The sequence below is a fragment of the Triplophysa rosa genome, linkage group LG18 (genome assembly GCF_024868665.1).
Source record: "Triplophysa rosa linkage group LG18, Trosa_1v2, whole genome shotgun sequence".
NCBI lineage: Eukaryota > Metazoa > Chordata > Actinopteri > Cypriniformes > Nemacheilidae > Triplophysa > Triplophysa rosa.
The window spans coordinates 17,576,582-17,597,996 of NC_079907.1; the positions used below are offsets into that span (position 1 = coordinate 17,576,582).

Below are 21,415 nucleotides of genomic sequence, written 5' to 3' on the forward strand. Positions count from 1 at the left end.
TTTACTACAAATACCATGGTTTAACTATGGTTATTTTAGCAAAACCATGGTACATTTTCATGCAAGATATTTCCCATGACATTAAGAACATGAAGTTCAGAACAATTCATGAAGTTACTAAGTTTTTAATGTTACAGAAAGATAAAGTCTGCTTGATTAATCTCTGAATATATTCCCGCAATGTTTATTTTGATCTAATCTAATATTAAACATATTTTTAAGGATGCACATAAATAATTACACTGACCTCTGCCCTATTCCATTATCCTTATCAAGACCACACAGCAAAACATCTGAATATAGCCTTTCACGTCGTTTAGACGAATGTATTTCAGCAGCATATATATATCGACAAGCTCCTGTCCAGCGCGGAGGTGAAGCGCGCTCTCGGCGGATCAGTAGCTCCATCTGCATGCGGAGGGGGACGCTGCAGCGCGCACTCACTTGCTCTCGCGCTCAAGCAGAACACGCGCTCTTCTTTCTCATCTCACCAGTCTCACTGAGATTGTGTGCTCTGAACATACTGAGGGAATTCAACAGCAGCCCTTGACATTTTGTTATTTTTAACATTTAAATTCGAAGTTTGTCAAGTTTATGTTAGGAAGAGTTTAAAAGTTTATTTTCTACAGAAATAACAGTGACTTAATCGCCATTTATGATCTGAGGATGGTATTGATGTGCGCGCCCTGACGCACAGACGGACACGCGCGGGTTTATCAAGAGGTGTGAAGTCACGGTGTCGCCTTATTCTTAGCTGGATATCGCACTTGCTCATACAGTTTTACGCTAATATTATGGTGGACAGTGGAAGCACGTGAAACTGGTATATTACGGGAATGGCTTTCCAACGACGTTTCATAACGACCGGTAAATCAATATGGTAAGCCGAAATGCAACACACCATTGCATGCTTCAAAATTTTGTTTTTTTGTGACTTGTCAGATAGTAAACTCCATCTTGTTTACTTGGAGACATCATATAAAAAAACAGAAAAGCAGATGTAAATTACGAAATTATTGTTGAGACTATTTTTATACTAAAATGTACTTTTTCGTTGTCGGTGTCTTTTCTGTTGTTATTGTGAAAATGGTCAACCAACAATATTACAGCTCTTTTAATAGGATAATGCGATATTAGTGACTGGACATATGGATACCCAAACGAAAAACAACCATGGTTTTACTACAGTAAAAATCTGTATAGTATTTTTTACAACACATGAAGTAACCACAAATTCACCACCTTCAACAGTAACCTTTCCCATGATATTTGTAGTAAAACTATGGTAATTAAAAATCATAATTAATCTGTCAAAAATATAGTTACTTCAATTTTGCTATTATAAAACCATGGTTAATTTCTAAATTCCTTAAGATCATTGTTTCAATTTTATTTAAAATACATGTGTCAATTTGTTTACATTTGAAAAGAAAATTGTTTTTAGCAGACCAATAAATCACTTAATTTCTCTGAACAAATTTGGGGGTTTGAATATATCTCAGCTGGTTTTCTGTAGAGATCGTAGTTCTATCCCAACTTATAATGCACAAATATTGTGTGGGATGGAGACAGACACGATTTGAATGGATCACTGTAATATAAACGCCGAATAAGACTGCAGAACTTAACCTATTCATTCATTCATTTGAGCCACATCAGATGAGCCATATTAAAAAATAGGTTGAAATAATTTGTTACAAGGTTATAACAAACATTGCTAGTGTTTGCTTAATAAAGATCGATTAAACCAATATTTGCTGGGGCAAAAGCCAATGAGCTCCAGACAGACAAGGTAAAGTCCAAACTTGCAATTCAAACCAGTATTGACAATTCAGCATGTGACCTTAGGTTTTAACATACTGTAGATATTGAGAGTATAATAAGAAAATTAGTTTAAGGGACATTTATAAAAATGAAAATCATGGCAATTGTGCACTATTAATACAAATTGTCTGAGACCGTTACGGCCATGTGATATATAATTCACATTGCTTTGAGAAAAGCTTTTCAAAATCAACCACTAAACAGAATAAAGGTGTGAAAAGCACTTTCAAGGCTGTTTTTCAATGATAGAAAACAGACATAGACATGACATTTGTACCTCCTGAATATGTGGTTGTTAACTAATTTTTCCTTCTTTTCATAAATGCACACAGGTTTCATATTAAACTGTGGACGTCTGCATAAGCCTTTCACCTGTGAATAAACACTGCCAAAATGGAGACATGGACGTTCATTTCCAATATGTCCCTCCCTAAGTCCCTTCTTAATAATAGCTTCTTCCCAGGAAACGAATCCGACTTTGGTCTGGAAATTTACCCCCACAATGGCTCTCACTCTGGATTTGGCCATACCAGTTCAGTAGTCATCACGTTTGTCTATTTTGTAGTATGTGCTGTGGGGCTATGCGGTAATGCCCTGGTCATATACGTCATCCTCCGATATGCCAAGATGAAGACGGTCACAAACATATATATATTAAACTTGGCCATAGCAGATGTTCTGTGCATGCTGAGCCTGCCCTTTATTGCCATTCAACTAGCACTTCTCCACTGGCCCTTTGGGTCCGCTATCTGCCGCGTCGTCCTGACCGTGGATTCAATGAACCAGTTCACCAGCATATTCTTTCTGACAGTCATGAGCTTCGATCGCTACCTGGCCGTGGTGCATCCAATAAAATCCACCAAATGGCGAAAGCCGCGTGTGGCCAGAGCTATCAGCCTGGCCATGTGGGGTGTGTCTCTGCTGGTCAACCTACCGATTATGATCTACAGCGGTGTGAACACTAAAAGGAACGAAGCACGGACGTGCACCATGCTGTGGCCAGAGCCACAGAACAACTACTACACCGCTTTCATCTTCTATACATTTTTCTTGGGCTTTTTCCTACCGTTGATAGTGATCTCCATGTGCTACCTGCTCATCGTCATTAAGGTGAAGTCTTCGGGCATGCGGGTGGGTTCCACAAAACGGAAGCGGTCGGAGAGGAAGGTCACACGCATGGTGTCCATTGTGGTGGTGGTGTTTGTGCTTTGCTGGTTACCTTTTTATGTATTTAACGTGACCTCTGTGACTGGAACTGTGCCGTCCACACCTGTGCTGAAGAGCACTTTTGACTTTGTGGTGGTTCTGGGTTACGCAAACAGCTGCGCCAATCCCATTCTATATGCCTTTCTGTCGGACAACTTTAAGAAGAGTTTTCAAAACGTCCTGTGTTTGAAAAGAGTCAGCGGCTTGGATGAGATCGAGCGCAGTGACAGTCGACAGGACAGGACTCGAATGGTCAATGACGTCATGACAGAAACGCATAACGCAGCGCTGCTCAATGGAGACCTTCAGACCAGCATCTGAGAACGGTTTTGGCCTGAAAGTCATTGCTGGGATGTGCAATGTTAAATCAAATAAACAGCTCTTAAAAATGGGAAATTCCCAGACTACCTGCTATGAGAAACTTTCAAACTCTGTACGGAAAATGTATCTAAGTGTGCTCTCAAAAGGAGAGATGAAGTATTTAAGATCAATGCTAAAACTTTGCTTATGTAATTTATTGACATAGTATGATACTGTGTGAACAACAACTCCGAAACTTTTCTTCTGGGTATGCTTTCTGAGATATTTTACCAGGAGATGCTTCTGGACAGCTCAGTCTGCCTGTTCTTCTGAATTTAAGCGATGATGAGTCGTGAGAACATGCTAAGAATGTGATTTACTGTAAATAACTGTAGTTGTTTCACTTGGTGTCACTGTCTGAAAAGAAGCTGTAGTATTGATCTGTGCTTTGTTCCCTACTGCACCAAAACTGTCTTTAAATTTCAGAGATAAGTACAGTATACTGCTAATTTAAGATCATTGTCCTCATTAGATAAACATCATTTCGCTCTCTCAAGCTTTCTGTGGAACCTCAAGGCCAATTAGAAAGAGCTTATTAAAGCTTTGTTAGTATTCAAGGCCCTTCCGTGATGATTAAAGCAAAATGACAGATTACCAAACACATTACTGAAGATAAAAGGTTACAGAATATAAAAATACACAACACTGATGAATATTACAATGTTACCAAAATGTTAAAAGAAATCGGGTCTTGTTAGTTAAGGCCTAGGCTATATTCATTTGTTGTGGTTGATAATATCTTAACCAATGTGGTGGGAATCTGTTATTATTGTTTACATGTGAAAACAGTCACTCATTATAGCCTGTTGCTCTGGTTCACAGTGGAGTTGTTTTAGTAGATGAAATATAGTTTAAGGGTGACAGGAAGGGAATGTAGGGGAAAGCATGAGCTCTGTTTCAAAACCCAATAGGCGTTGCTTGTGCTTAACCTTTGTACCACTGTCTCTTTATTTAAAAGAAAGATTATGTAAAAAAAATCTAATATAGAATTTATAATACATTGCATACTGTATACATGTGCATTACAAAAAAGTAAATCGCAGAAGTCACTTTGATGAACTCAGTCAACAAAAATGGTTTTAAAAATAATACATTCAACACTGACAGTTATTGATAAAAATAGTTGAGTGATAGCAAAGTATTGTAGAGTATAGTTCCACCCAGTATTTATTTGTGCTTTTAATGCGTTGTTAGCTTGGCAACTCTAGTCAATCTTGGTCAGTGTGACATCACATGCCACCACTTCCAGGTCTAAACAACAAACAATTCTAATAAAAACTCATGCTGTAAAACTTTACAAAATTCTTTATCTCCATACCAAAATCACAGATGGCCAATTCATAGTTTATGAAGTGTTAAAATATTGGCGTTGGGAACGTTGAGTCTGGAGACTGTTAGGTACAGACACAGTGAGTTTATAAAAGCTTTATAAATAAATAGTGCTCGTAAATGACTGTTGAGATAATAATCTCACTTGAAACAAGTGGAGGCTTGGACTCAGAAATAATATTCCTTGGGTTATGATTTAACATGAGGATATGAAAGACTGAGAGTGCTATTTCTGTTACACACAGAGTTTCTACCTTTAAACTAGACAGCAATGCAGCTCATTATGTTTTGTAACAGAGCAATGGTTATTATGTTTTTAAATTAGACAAATTGTGTTTTATTAATTTGTTTAAATATATGAAGTGATATTTGGCCATTGCCCCTGGCTATGCAAAACTGAAGTTATTAACAGTATATTAACAACCATGTACCGGCGAATGACAAACATGCAAACAAATCTCTTCGCCTTCCGTCTGTTATACAGTACAAACAACTTTTGCTTGCCTGACTAACAGAAATGAGAGGGCAATGTAACAGTTCACACAACTGAATTATTCTGAGAAACAAACTGAATCAAATGAATTTGGACTTCAGTCCTTCTTGTCAAAATGTTAAATATACCTCATTATCAAACATAAGACGCACAGCCTTAATCCATTTTGAATGGTTTTGTCACAAAATGAAGCTATCCATCTATGGTACATTGAACATGTACCGTTCTGTGGTGACAAAGAACGGCATCATAGAAGTTGCTTTCTGTTTTCATTGTTTGGAGGCTGAGTATAAATGATAAATGAGAGGCTGATGAAATGAAAAAGTGCCTTAAATAATCACTTGAAAAGACATATTGAATGAAAAATGTAGAAATGGTTTGTTTTTTGTGCACTCATTCAAAGAGCTTTAACTAACCATCCAACCTGAATATACAATCAACTCATGGACAATTATATTCTTGTAAACAACAATTAAAAACTTCTGTAACCGGATTTGTGACTCACAGAGCGACATTAATGTGTAAATAGAGCAGACATGGCACAGAATCAATTATATTTTCAACTCTTAAAAACTTAAAGGGGTTTAGAACGTTTTAACATTTGTGAAGGGCTAAAACAATTATAATTAACTTATTTTTCTGTGTAACCTGATCTGCGGGCCACACCAGCCCCTGGCAGTTGTGTCAAAGTTAATGATACGAATGGTGTTAGGTGAATGAGTTGAATGAGTTCATGTCTAGAAGTTTTGTGTAAACATTTTTCTGGGTTTGAGACACGTCAAGTTGAACAAGCAGTTTTTATCTCGAGTTCAGTTCAACGTGCCTTGAAATCCAGCACGCAGTGACAGCTTTTAGTGTACAGCGTTTTAGAGTTCTCACAGAGTCGCTCGATTTACCAAGGCGCAGATCTGCCATTTAACCGAAATAACCAAAACAGAACATAGCCGAATGTGGTGCAAATGACTAGCCCACCTGTAATATCGTGTTTTATGTGCGTTTTATTTTTTACGTAAGCTTTCCATATAAGTATAAACATGTATGTAGATCGGTAAAGATCAACTAAACAGGACTGAAATCTCCACAGAAAAAAACAGCTCCAATAACACGTAAGAAAACCAACAAATATCCTTGACATCAGAAAACGCACGACACAAACATCAAGTGTTGCAAAATATCTCCCTCTACTGTCTAACTTGGGTTCGGTTTTTATATACAGTATATGGTTGGAAATGGGGCCTAAAACGATTTTTGTGTGTGGATCTTGGATAGCTCCCTGTACAGAAAGATATACAGTATATGTTTTGGCTTGTATTATGCATCACGTTCATGACCTGTAATTCCTGTCAGTTGTGAAGAAACGTGTGATCGAGTATCAGCCAAACCTTTTCAATGTTGTTATTGACAAAAATGAAATGCATTACATTTATTTACCAAACAAATAAAGGCTAGTCTGAATAAAGCAACATTTTGATTTGCACAATTACTGCCAATGAAAATAATGTCAGTGAGAAAAATATGACTCACCAGCAGCTTTTCTGTAAAACTTTGCAACTTGTTTTCAGGTTATTATAAACAAATGTTTATAAGCACATTTTGTATATAGCGTGACTAATAATAATGACTTATGGCAAAACACAAAAATCACAAAATATGGAGATACGAGGTTTCAGAAGGACAGCAGCGATATTATTATTATAGTTCAGGCAATAAAACAATTCAGTCTAACTTACAAAGAGTACATTTTAAACCCACAATTTTGGTAAACACTTAGGCCCTATTACATTTATACAACGTGGACAGTATTAAATGAAATGTACAGTATATTATGTCAAATATATGGAACGTCCAATGCAATCTCATTAAAGCATAGGCCTAATAAAAATACAGGTATTCTACGGTTAGTTTTTTGTCATTGTCTATTACACCATGAAACGAAAGACATTCATTAATTCAGCATGTATACTAAATGAGGACATTACTGTTGGTTTGAGTCAACAGGTGTGGAATATTGAGTTAGCTCTTCCTGCCCCGAGCCGCCATCTGTCTTCTCTGTTCAGCTTCACTGCTCCAAAAACTGTGAACCCCAGTGACACAAGAGCTCTGACTGCAGTGTCATGGTCTCTCGTCTCACGCCACTCTTTCCTGTTGCCTATTTTAATAGGTTTCTGTAGGCTGTCTATGAAAACCTTTGTGTGCTTTATCTATTTGAGGTCTATTTAAACAGACTGCAGGTGCAAGGATGTGTTTAAATGTGCATGTGACTAGTTTCAGGTTTAACAAAACAAGATGACTCATTGCCACAACTCTGTTGATTTCTGGGCCCAATAAAGTAATAAAGTGTGGGAACGCTAGTAACATCTGTAAACATGAGTGGCCTGATAAAGTTGTTTGTTTAAAAGATGAATATGATGACTGGAAATATTAATCGGTGAATAATAAACTAAACACATGGAACATGAACTATGTGTCTCTGGAGGATAATGCATCTTCATTCTGAACCTGAGTAATCTGCACAGATTAATATGAATTTCCCTCTCTTGTTTATCAAGTCATTTAGTTCATGTTGCAGAATGAATATATTTGACTGGAAGCTCATTCATTTTAATTTGTCTTTTGAATTTTTTTGCATAAGATACAATGCAACGAAACTGCTTTATTTCATGTTAAAGGAACTGTGGTAACTTTTTGGAGGATCTATTGACAGAAATGCAATATACATAACTATATCGTCAGAGGTATAGAGACCTTACATAATGAAGTATTATGTTTTTATTAGAATAAGATATTTCTACACTGTAAAAATGTTACCTGGTTGCCTTAAAAATTTGAGTTAATTCAACTTAAAAATATTAGGCAACTCAACGAGAAATTCGTTGAATTAACTTACATTTTTAAGGCAACCATTTTAAGTTTAACTAACAAAAAAATCAAATAATATTTTTTAACAGTGTATCTACATACACTTACATGGACTTCGCCATGTTGTGTCATTCTTTGTAGTGCTTCAAAAGGGAGGGGTGGAGTGAGCCATTGGTTGCAATTCGCAACCTCGCCGCTAGATTCCGTTAAAAACTCCACATTGTTCCTAGGAATAATCAATAATTTTATAATATGAATAATAATGTAAGAATGTCAACTACAGACTTGCAGACTCTCCCAATTTAAATCTAGATTAAAGACACATCTTTTCAGCCAAGCATTCACTTAATGCAAAATATGCTAAATAAACCACCGGGAGACTGCATTTATTAGATATTATTTACTAGAATAATCTTGCTTGTTCTATAAACACCATGCACTGTGCTGTGTTTTACCTTTTTTGTGTTTTTCTTATTTTCTCCTGTAAAGCTGCTTTGGAACAATGCACATTGTGAAAAGCGCTATATAAATAAAAATTGAATTGAACTGATTTTTTTTCCCAGAAAAAATTAATATAAGCTTGTGAATCAGTGGGATCAAAATCTTTAGAAAAAATTATGTTCGTATCATTTTCAGAGCACCAGTGTAGTCTCATGAGACTGAGTGGTTTTATTCAAATCATCTACCAGTACAAATGAGGCACACATGCACAGAAATCTAAACACCGGACCACCCAATGTCTCCATTCTCAGTGTGGGTAAGTGTCTGCTAATGTAATGAGAGTAGTGAGAGTATTAGCAATATTAGTCATATTTACAGATTCACAAATCTTATAAACCGGGTTCAAATAAACAGTCGTAAATACTCTCTAGCACACAGTGGAGAGTTTTTTTTATGTCTGTAGCATGTAATGTAATTGTAGTTTTTCAGAAATAATACTGTTTTCAGAATTACAGATAAAAGTTTGTTAAATCTACTGAATCTTTATGTGCTGCTATGTTCAAAACGAATTGTAAACTTTGCTTTAAACACAAATGTACGTACGCAACTTTTACATTTTTTTATACATTAAGATGAGCCTGTTTGATACGCTATTAGCAACTGCAACCATGGGGCATCACAACACTTTACAATAAGGTTGTATTTAACATTAGTACTAATTAACATTAGTAAAGGCATTAGTTAACATGAACTAACAATGAGCAATATATATTTTACAGTATTAATGTTTGTTTATGATAGTAATGCCAAAACAATGGTTCATATTCGTGCATTGTGTTAACTAACGTTAACAGATTCAACTTAAAATTGTTAAAAGGACAATTCCAGCATTATGGATGTGAGGTTGTCAAACTCTCAGGGAATGTATTTATTACCAACACATTGAATCATCTGTTTATATTTTACTAAACCCCTGATGATAGAGTCCAGACATCAGAAAAATATCAGCCTATGGATGAGTTTTCTATTTTAAAAGTGAAAAAAATCATGCATTGTGGATTTGGCAAACAGGGTACATGTTTTTGAGAGATAACATTTATAGGATTTCTGTCAATTAAAATGGAATAATACCCAACAAATGGTATTGATACCCAACAATTATTTTCATGTACCTATATATGAGGAATATGGAACGTTATGGATGTGATAATTCACTTACCTGACTATAGAAAACTATGCTTTAAAACAACAACTTCACATGGACATTTAAACCATCAAATATTGACAAATCAGTTACCAGCACGGTAAAAACCGTTTGGAAACCTTTGGATTTTTTTATCTTAAGGTTGAAATTAGCATGGGATTGCCCAAAATGTAAAAATATAGTAATGTTAAAATTATCATGGTTGACAATAACTAAGATTAATATACACTCCAGAAGTATTGATCAATGTTAGTTCATGATAACTATAGTTAACTTAGTATATAAGAAATACAACCTTACTGAAAAGTGTTATCAACATTAGATTGCACATTACAAAAAAGACAAAAATGTTTGTCTTTCAACCTATCGGCTATACATTTGTTCCACAAAAAGGCAAAACTGTTACATGGGAATATTAATTTATTCAACCCTTTAGTGACCTATGACTAATTTCAATTGACGAATGCTTTTAAAATACACGCAGGTATTTGTCAGGGGTTAAGGAATGGCACAAAGTTGCCCGGAGGGGAGGTACTTGGACAGGCTGGTACGAGAGTGTGTGTCCTGCAGCATGCTCTGTCATAATTCTGTGATTCTCCCACGCTGCTCAGAATATTGTGGTAAGTTACAAAGTAAACTTTGTCTTTAACTTCATATTCCCTAGCCTTATGTTTTAAAGGCAACTATAATGTAATATGGTAGGTATTTTTTTAGGAATAACTAACAATATGCATTAAGCACTTAACTTAGTGTCATTTTATTGTTCAATGTATTTATTTAATATTACAGCCCCTTTTCATAATAAACACAGTACGATGCCAATATGGAGCTCAATTTCACATAATGCTTATTAAAAACGCATATACAGCTGCATTTGCATTCATTTAATATATATGAAGGACCTTTAATATTGTGTCTGCAGTGGCCTGGAGATGCAAATCTGTGCCTGGCCAGTTCTATGACAGACTGCTGAAGAAGTGTTTGAAGTGCTCAGAGATGTGTGGCACTCACCCCTCAGCCTGCTCAGGAGTGTGCAAGAGTGAGTAACGCACATACGGAAAGATTTCATAGACAGATATTACAGATTTGGAGAACATCCAATACATGTTTTCATGACTCACTCATCAATCATTCACATTTTAGCATTAAAAATTCACATAAAGCCATTATACTGTATAAAATTATGTGATGTATACGTGTTGGAGTAGGATACTTTATATACAGTATGCCTACAAGCCAGATATATCCTAGACAGACAGCAGGAAACACCACACTACCTACATCCATGCAGCTCCCTTAGATCTAAAATGTTAATTTAGTGAAATACCATATACATTTTAAAATTGTGTTTCTACAGGATACACTCCCAGATAGCACAATCCATCTGGCTTACATCTATTTGACGTCTGCATTTACATCTGCAAGACATCTGCAATACGTAGTTTGCTCATCTGCAATACGTCTCGGAGACGTCTGAACGTCTGTAATACATCTGCTAAAGATCTGGAGATCTGCTGCGTAAAAACATCTGCTAAACATCTTAGAAAGAGCTGCTTTACATCCATTCTAAATCATAAACATCTTACAGACATCTTCTAGAGGTCTATATGACGTCTGACAGCAGACATCTCCAAGACGTATTGCAGATGAGCAAACAATGTATTGTAGATGTCTTGCAGATGTAAATGCAGATGTCAAATAGACGTAAGCCAGATGTATGTGTGCTATCAGGGCTTTGTTGTTTAGTTTAGATGAGATACATCTTTTACAGCAATGCTGATATCAGCCAAATAGGCCTATTTGCACTGATAAGGAATAGAAAGTATATATATGGTGCGTGGTTGTGTATTAACAAACTAGCAGTAACTCCACGTTTCAAAAACGTTTTGTCACACAGCAACAAACGCCGTGTCCGTGACGCAGAGGCCTAACCGTGTGTCTGCAGTACAGCTTTTCACCACCAGAGGGCGCTCGGCAGTCCGATCAGAGCTGTACTCAGAGGTGCTGGTTTATTCTCTGCTGGGTCTGTGTATAGCAGTACTCATGTGCACACTCACCGCAGCCGTACTGGTTCTGCTAAAGAGAGCAAAGAGCCACAAACAGGAGAACCTGCAGCCAAACAAACATGGACAGTCATCTAAAGGTGAATAATAATAATATCTAAAACAGAATAATACACTTTTTTATCAACATAACAAAAATGGTTTGTTTCAGATTCTCTGATGGCTCGGGCTGATAAAACATCCCAGGAGGACAGTGTGAATCAGGACAGACCGAAGGCAACAGAAACCTGTGTTTATTGTTTCTCTGACCACACGAGGGCGCCACACGTGGTTTACCAGCAGGCCGGACCTCAGCACTCTGCTCCCGATGCGTGTCAGGACAACCGTCGCCAAGACAACCATTACCAGGACAACGGACCGCTTAATCATCCAGCTAATATTAATTACGATAAGACAAGATCCTTCAGAATTATATGTTCACCTACACAAACAAGCATGTGAATATCAAATCAGACCAAATATTTGTGCTGCATGTTTAGGCTATAGCCTACATGATGTTTGGTTGTATATAAAAAACTGGTTGTACTGCAGGTTTATTTCTTTAATTCCCATGGAAACTGAAATGTAATTTAGTTTTAACAAACGCTACATTAAATAAAGCACTGACTGCCAACTTGATGGCCCGGGTCCTAGTATTATTTACCCATTCATTTCCTATACACTGTAAAAAGTAATATCTTAGATCTACTCAATAAAATTATGGCAACAGATTACAAGCAATTTTTTAATTAAATACAACTTATTAGAAATTAGTAAATTTCAATTAATTTCATTGCTTTAAAGTTACACAATAAAATTGAGTAAATGCAAATTGTGACATAATAAAATTGACTTAAGGTTCCAAGGTCTACTTAATTAAATATTAATAACAAATAATAAAAAAGAATAATTAAACTTTAAATATTATTCAGAGAAGGTAGAATTTACCTAAAAATGATCAGACACAAAAGGTTCTGAGGTGAATTTATCTTGGTCAAAACTTTTGGAAGAAAAAGTCAGAAACACAGACATTAAATGAAAGAAGCAAAACAAACATATAACTCCGTAAATAAGAATAATAGCAAATTAATTCCTTTCCTTCTAACACTGTGGCCTAACCAGATGATACAAGAAACCACGACATTTAAAAAAGCGATTTCGCCGAAGCGGCTAGTAATTCGGCTTTAAACAGCATGGAAAACATATACCCAGCTAACAAAAGTTTGTTATAAAACTTTCCTTAGAGGGTTTTCATGCTTTTGAAAACGTTTTAAAAACGTTTTAACAAACCATCATGGTGATCAGTGTTTTCTTGAGTTGGGCTCTTGACCCTTGACTTTTATAGGTTAGTAGTATATATAGGGGACATAGTGTCAAAATGATTGATGGTGACCCTTGACCTTTGCGGGGGGGTTGAATTACTTCCGGACCACCCACGTTGTGAGGGCCCGCCCCCTTTGCATTGACCTTTGACCGTATCCGCCCCATTGTGAGGGACTGCCCCCCTTTGTGTTGAACTTTTACCCTTTGACAGTATCTGTCCACGTCGTGAGGGATTGCCCACGTCTGGAGTTGAACTCTTGAACTTTTGCCCGTACGGTTACCGAACATTTTTCTCTCTTTTCTGGAGATCATGTTTGGACATGTTTTAATGAGGTTGACACGTATCTTATGCGTGAATAAATAAAGCAACGAGTGTTTAAATAAAGGCATGAATAAGTAAATAAAACAATAAATCGGCGAATAAGTGATTAAAGAAAGAATTGGTTATATAAGTGATTAAATAAATAATGAATACGCAAATAAACAAAGCAAGTAATGAATAAGTAAATAAACAAATAAACAAAGCAAGGAATGAATAAGTAATTAAATAAAGCATTCTATATACAGTATATATATATATATATATATATATATATAGGCTGTGATAAAACTGTGGTAAAACTTACGTTGGTTGAAAGATCACATTCCTGCCGTTATACTGAAAAGACTGTTTCAGACATTCCAGCGTTGCAAACACACCGACTCGTAAATCGTCATGACGTTTAAGCGGTACGTAATTCAGAGTTTTCATCCGGCAGGGCGACAGCGTCAGACGTTTTAATCGGGTATGATTTGTTTTACATCCCTAGCGTGAAAATTTGGCCGGATTACGACCGGTTATTTGTGTAGCTTCACGAGCGAGCGTATTATCTCGACACAGGGATGCATTGTATAGGATCGCCAGCTGAGGCTTTCGCCCTCGGGCAATGAGTGACCAATTGACCTGTGTGTACCCGAAGCATTCTATGGGACAAACTATAATCTCGCTATATCTCTAACTAATCAGAAAACAGCTTTTGCTACTAACATTCTAAACATATCCGCTTTATTCATCAGTATCTGTTTTGTTTAAAACTTAAACCATTCTCACACGTGTCTGATTGTACAGGGGCCTCCATGAAAATGGCTTGACCCAATAAATGTTTGTATGCGTGCACGAGTGTTCACCAAGAGCGGTTACCTTCCAGCGTTCATGTTTCTGAAAAATTAAAAAAAAATATCTGAGTATCCATTCTTCAAACTGTGTCTACAACACTGTATAATTAAAGCACATGTTTTCCTAACTGCATGGAGCGGTGTCTTTAAATGGTGTCCATGATGTTGCCCCTATCCTGACTGTTTTCCTTCTGTCTGAGAAGATGCCAGTGCGTCCACCAACCAAGGGTGAAGAAAAAAAAACCTTCTTTATTGCTAGTGTTCATAGCATCACAGCAGGCAGTTGGGTGATTCCTTAAAACACAAAGCAGATTTTGATTGAACAGCAAGAAACCTTAAATTGAATGTACGACATGTTAATTTCATGAATGTGTTTTATATCATGCCTCCAGGTTGTATCATAAAAATAAGTCTGCATAAGGTTTTCAAAATAATTTTTTTTAGATTAAAAATGAAAGTGATTCTATCAAAGGTATGCCTTTTAACATAACTGTTTATATGATTCTAAACTGATATTCTTTAAAACATTTAGAATAGTCAAATCTCGCACATCCTGTTATTACGAGTTGTCTTTGCACATCTGTTTTAGTGGTTAGTGTTAAACTGTGGCAACCCCTTAACACCTAGACACGATTCTAAGATTTACTGACATATAGAGCAGACTCTGAGTTCTTTTCAGCATCAAACCTCTTTATTATTTTGTGTTGGACATCTGATTGTGTAGCAAGGAAACTCAAGAAGTAGACATTCCATCCTACAGTAAGTGTTTCGGTTTACTTTTAGTTTAAACAAGGTTTTAATTGTTGTTGTTAAACAGTTTGCTTTAGATCCAAACTTTACATGCACAAAGTATACGTTGAATCACCTTTTCTTCATTTTATCCTCACCATTTTCTTATGTTTTGTTTTTGAGTGTCTATTGAATATACTAGGCTATATTTTCTTACACAAAGCAACTGAGCAATAGAGGTCTTCTCTGCAAGGATATGAAGTAGCTTGATTTTTTGTATATGTAAATAGCTTTATATATTTTTTCATACACGGCTTTATATATTTTTTTGTCATACACAGATTGGACAGGTTGCGTGCTGGATTGTGTACTACAGGTAAGTGGTAAAATGTAGTTAAATTTAGGAAACTTTCGACATGTGTAAATATATCCTTAAAATAAACTTAAAAAGTGGCTAAAGCATGCAAGAAAAATGGTCAACTTGTGCAGACAATGCATCATCTGAAGCGCTGTGAATTGACTTCTAATGAGCAAAACATGCTGTATAGTGCTCTCAAGATAGAGATGCTCTGGTTTCAAGTGTTCCTGATTTAAAGGATTGGATGCAGGGGCGTAGCCAGAACTTTTTTTTTTTTTTTAGAGGTGGCCAGGTAAGTCCCAGTGATTTTATTAGGGTGACCAAAACAGACATAAATTCTTAAACTTCTACTGTACTTTACACCAATTCTTCATTACACATAGTTTGCTGGTCAAAACATACAAAAAGAACGTAAAGTAAAAATTTATTTGCAATGCTTTCATGTGCCAACATTATTTTAAAATAATTTGCTAGTGTTGGACTTTAAAGGCAGTCCTGCATGCTCAAAAATTTGAAAGAGACTTTTCTCCAAGTTATATAGAAGTTTTATTTATCAGATGTAAAAAGTAACAAAGCTTTGGGTTGTCAGTCGCTCTCCACACTCCACCACAAGCCAACAACCCAGATTATTCAAAAAACACACATATTTATTCAGTATTTGACGTCGTTCTCATCTTCTGACTCCTCCTTTTCTCTGTGGAGTATTGCTCCTTAGCAACCAATCACCGTGAACCAGTTTATCTGACTCCGTCCTTTTTTCTTAGTTCCTGCAAAACAACATCTTCTCACAACACATGTTTTACATCCTGTGGTCAGTCGCTAGTTTTGAGGAATGTTCTCTAGAGACAGTTTCTTTTGGGGAGTGTTCCCTAGAGAACTAGTTTCTTGTGGCCGGACAACATACCAACATTCTTAACATTCTTTTAGTAAAAAGAAAACACTCAATCATCTAATGCTTTTAATTATGTAGCGTTGTTTCTTAATCCTATGATTCATTAAAACACATCACAACTCATGATTATACTTAAAACATATGCAGTGGATTGATTCATAACATTTCTTTTCTGTGTGACTCTTTATGTGTGTGTGTGTGCTGACTTAGTTAAACAATTTATGGTTCCAACCCCCACTTATCCTGTCTCACTCCGCTTGCCACAGTAACTTTTCACTGAGTAAAATAGCAAGCACATGATAAAAGCACACAGCTTAATGATTTAATGAAAGAAAACACTTATTGATTATATTGATAATTAAATCATACTTTTAACTGAAAAATATTTCCACAATTCCCTCTCTTGACCTCGTAAGAGGTCACACATCATCTTCTCCTTCATTTTCTGCTAGGTCACTTGATAACAAAGGCATACTGTATGGGGGTGGAGATTCTTTCTTTTCAATAGCTGTAACAATTAACCTATTGCACAGTGATCTAATACAGGGAATACAACAACATCCACAGGTAATCAATATAGCTAAGAAAACTCCTATTGACACTACAATAGACATCACTGCTCTCCATTTCCCCAAGGTCTTGTCTAGCCAATCTTCTATAGGGTTATCTACACCTGAATGTTCCTTCATCTCTACAGACAATGTCGTCAATCCCTCTAATGCTCTAGTAACCGATCCACCTGGGGCCGTATTATTCGGAATGTAAGTACAGCATAGATCCCCAAAAATAAAACACACTCCTCCTTTTTCTGCTAACAGCATATCCAGGGCCATACGGTTTTGAACGGCCATCAGGGAAGTCGGTGCTAGTTGTTCCGCTAAACCATCAACAGCATCTCTTGTCATGTTTGCTANTTACACGTAGCCCGCTAATAAGTAACCTAGGGGAAATAAACAGTGACTGGTGTAATCTGACAGTAATGGATAATGGGACACGAATAGGAACATGGGCTAGAGCAGGATTGTATTTTTATTGTGGAGATCGTAGATTGTTTACTAGAATACCTGAGGGAGCAAGAGGTGTGTGTGCTATGGTAAGGTTAGGAGCCCCAATAGCCATTATAGGTGAAAGAACTGTAAAAGTGGAGAGCAAAGGTTCATCCGCGTTGTCCAGAAGACGTAGAAGACACATCCTAAGAAAAAGAGCAACAGGTTCAAGTGTAGATTTGTCATTAAACAGTCCAACTTACATTGATGCAATAGGAGTCCCGAGGGGAGTACCAAATGAATACAAATTAGCAGATCAGATAACAGCAGGATTAGAGAACATACCGATAATATCTGCATTTTTCCCAGTCACCCCTAACAAAAATGTAGATAGAATAAATTATGTACATTATAATGTGATGAGACTGTGCGTGTTGTGTGTGTGGAGTGTTTTGTGTGTGGGTGTGTCTGTCTTCTGTGTTTTCAACCTTTTCTTGTTTTTGCAGGTACAACTTTGATTGTTTTGCTTGTAGTCAATGTGTCTCATGTACAGCTGCTTTGTAACAATGAAAATTGTAAAAGCGCTATATAAATAAAGTTGAGTTGAGAGTTGAGTTGAGTTAACTTGGTATAATCAATCTCCACAACTTCATCTTTTGGGTCTTCTACAGGTAATGGTTTTATTGTGGTTGTTGTATTACTTACTGATTCTTCCTTCAGGATCATTTTTATCAGACCTAATGGATCTTTTACGGTCACATCCACTCCCACCAGTACATAAAATTGTCCCTCCGTGGCACTCCAACACTGGTTTGGTACACCCGTTGCTTTTGTTTTGTATACATCTTGTTTTAAGTCTACTATAGATAGGGTTATAGGATTGTGTGTGTGACTATAATCTCTTTGTATCCTGAAGTGCCCTGCCGCTTTCAATTCACCGTTCGTGGTCTTCTTTTCTGTGGTTCCATGAAAATCTGGATTAGTGGCCTGCCATACATGACCCCATGTGGGGCACCATCTGTGATTACCCGGCCATCCTAGCCCACACAGGTAAACATCATATCCTCTCCATGAACTATTCTTCCCTGCACATTGGGTAACACTACACAAATCAAATGTATATGATGTGCTACTCCCTTTCGTGTATTCTATCTCTATTCCTCCATATTTCTTTAAGCACTCGTCCTGTGTTGATCTTCTATGTCTAGTTCGTGGTGTGGTGCTATTTCCTTCCTGACTTTTTTGTATTCCAAAAATTATCCCCACAATGGTTCCTGCAATTATCCCTAACACACACAACAACTTCCAATTTTCCCAAAATTTCATCTTGTTGCTGTTGTATTCACCCTCTCTAGTAATGTCTTGTTATCTTTACAAAATCAACACTTCTTAAAACTTAATACCTTAAAACTTGTAAGAAAACACTCTTAAAAATACACTTTCAAACCTGAAAATTGAAAAACATTGAAAAACACTCAAAATCACACAATAATGAAAACTTGATTATAAGGAATATATGGTTATTTGTATGTCCACGTCCGTAAACACTTCACTCAGAATCTTTTGCACTTTCTTGAAGTCTAGTTTATCTAGACCACACCCCAGCCGGGGTACTGAGACTCTTTTTACTCTATTAACGACACACCAACCTTTCATGTGTTCTAGGCTTTCTGTGAAACAGTCATATGTTGGTAAATCAGTACATTGTTTTTTAGTTATTAGGTGAAAAATAATTCTGCCATCTTCTTCTTTAGTTACTGCACATTCACCTGGTTGTTTGTTTTGGTCAATTACTTTCTCTGTACCATATCGCCGTTTGAACTGTTTAGCTATACCTGCTCCGTATGCACAGTCAGCACTTACACAATGTGCCAATGGTTCTGTGTGTGGGCTTGTGAAAATGTCGCCTGTTTTGTGTATAATTTGGAGCTGTTGGTGTTGTCCAGTGGCAATTTCAGTGTCTGTTTTACCGTCACTCTGTGTATCCTCCCTCTCTTGGACCTGAGTCCTCAGGTCCAAACCAGTGTCAGCAAGAGACCTAGAAGGGGGGTCACAAGCTACACAGGATGTTAAATGGAACCAAGTATCTACCTTTCCTTGTAGTTGCACACAGTGTGAGGTGCGAGCTGTTACTCGTTGGGGTTGTGACCACCGTGGTTCACTCCACTTTCTGCGGAAAGTCCTGATCCTTACCCAGTCAGCTGTGACTGGGGTGAGTGGCTCAGCTGGAACAGGGGTTACCTGATGGGAAAAGGTTCGAATCAGAGCAGTTAGTTTATCAAAATACACAGTATGTGACAATGGCTGCACGCTGTCCTCTCTTAACGCCGTGGTTGGGCCTGGAAATTGACGACCTGTAAGCAATTCAAAAGGTGTAAAGCCAGAGATCCTGTTAACAGAAGAACGAATAGACATGAGAGCAATGGATAGGGCTGACAGCCAGTTCAATTTAGTCTGTGCACAGATTTTAGCCAATTTCAGTTTAATCGTCAGGTTAAGGCGTTCAACCTTACCTTGGCTAGCTGGATGGTAAACGGCACCATACGCATGTGTGAGGCCTAGAGCCTGTTCAACCACTTTCAGATGTTCATTTTTAAAATGGCTACCGTTATCGGATCTGATACGGCGTGGGAACCCATAGTGTGGTATGTATTGATTGATTAAGCACTTTATCACAGCCGTACTATCCTCTCGGCCGACAGGATATGCTTCTGGCCAACCAGTGAAATAATCAACAATCACCAAAACATAGCGTTTGCCATGTACCCGTGCGATCATATCTGAGAAGTCTATCACAATTTCTTCCCCCGGACCAGACGTTAATGGGAAAGAGCCTTTATGAGGCTTGATGCTGGGTTTTACATTGTGTTCCTGACAGATACAACAACTTGTCACATGACCTGACACCATGGACTGCAAAAACGGATGCCACCAATGTTCGAGAGCTCTCATCATTTGCTTGTCACTCACATGGCTTACCCCATGAGCTTGAGTCAAGATTGAACCGGTCAGAGAGGCAGGCAATGCCGGACGTCCGTCTGGCGCTTGCCATAGACCATCTGGCGAGCATATACCTCCATGCTGCAACCAGACTGATTGTTCTTCAGGGGCAGATTTCTGTTGTTCTTTAACCAAATATTCTCGAGTGAAACGGGGCAAAAGATCACTGCAGGCTCTATCTGATCTCACCACCTGCTGAGTTGCTACACAGCCAGCTGCAGTTTTGGCAGCTAGATCAGCTGCATTGTTACCATCAGTGATGGGGCAGTCACTTTTGGAGTGACCTGGACATTTAATTACTGCCACTTCTGTGGGTATCATCAGAGCCTCTAAAAGGTCTCTGGCTTCACATGCATGCGTGATTGGTCGACCTGAGGATGTGATAAAACCACACCTCTGCCATAAGGGCAATTCAACATGGACAGCTGTCACTACATAAGCGGAATCGGAATAAATATTTACACGGTTCTCACCACCATAGTGGAGGGCTCTTGTTACTGCTATCATTTCAGCTCTTTGTGCTGACTGCTTTCCTTCCAATTTCCCTGCATCTCTCGTCTCTAATGAGTTCCCTAACTGTTCAACTACTGCATAGGCTGCCTTCAGGCTCCCATCCTCTGCTCTGAAACAACAACCATCTGTGAACAATGTCATAACTGGCGGTGGGGTTGTCAATGGCACATGATCTCACCACCTGCTGAGTTGCAACATAGCCAGCTGCAGTTTTGGCAGCTAGATCAGCTGCATTGTTTCCATCAGTGATAGGGGAATCATTTTTGGAATGTCCTGGACATTTAATAACTGCTACCTCTTTGGGTATCATCAGAGCCTCTAAAAGGTCTCTGGCTTCGCATGCATGTGTAATTGGTCGACCTGTTGATGTGGTGAACCCACATCTCTGCCATAGGGGCAATTCCACGTGGACAGCTGTTACAACATATGCTGAATCGGAATATGTGTTCACACGGGTCTCACCAGCGTAATGAAGGGCTCTTGTTACTGCTATCATTTCAGCTCTTTGTGCTGACTGTTTTCCTTCCAATTGCCCTGACTCCCTGGTCATGAAATTACTTCCTTGCTGTTCCACAATGGCATAGGCTGCTTTCAGACTCCCATCCTCTGCTCTGAAACAACAACCATCTGTGAACAATGTCATAACTGGCGGTGGGGTTGTCAATGGCACCGCAGACAGATCTTCTCTTACTTTGGATGCT

The 21,415-nt window shown here is 37.7% G+C and overlaps 1 protein-coding gene across 1 annotated transcript; it reads left to right on the plus strand.

Annotated features, from left to right (window-relative positions):
* The first annotated feature begins 474 nt into the window (after window positions 1-474).
* On the plus strand, window positions 475-12,387 carry LOC130569559 (somatostatin receptor type 2-like). The gene is made up of 7 exons (XM_057359278.1): window positions 475-880; window positions 2,157-3,350; window positions 8,761-8,828; window positions 10,220-10,336; window positions 10,639-10,755; window positions 11,614-11,859; window positions 11,931-12,387. The coding sequence occupies exons 2-7, from the start codon at window positions 2,218-2,220 to the stop codon at window positions 12,218-12,220; spliced, it is 1,971 nt and encodes a 656-aa protein (XP_057215261.1). The 5' UTR covers window positions 475-880; window positions 2,157-2,217; the 3' UTR covers window positions 12,221-12,387.
* Window positions 12,388-21,415: the final 9,028 nt, after the last annotated feature.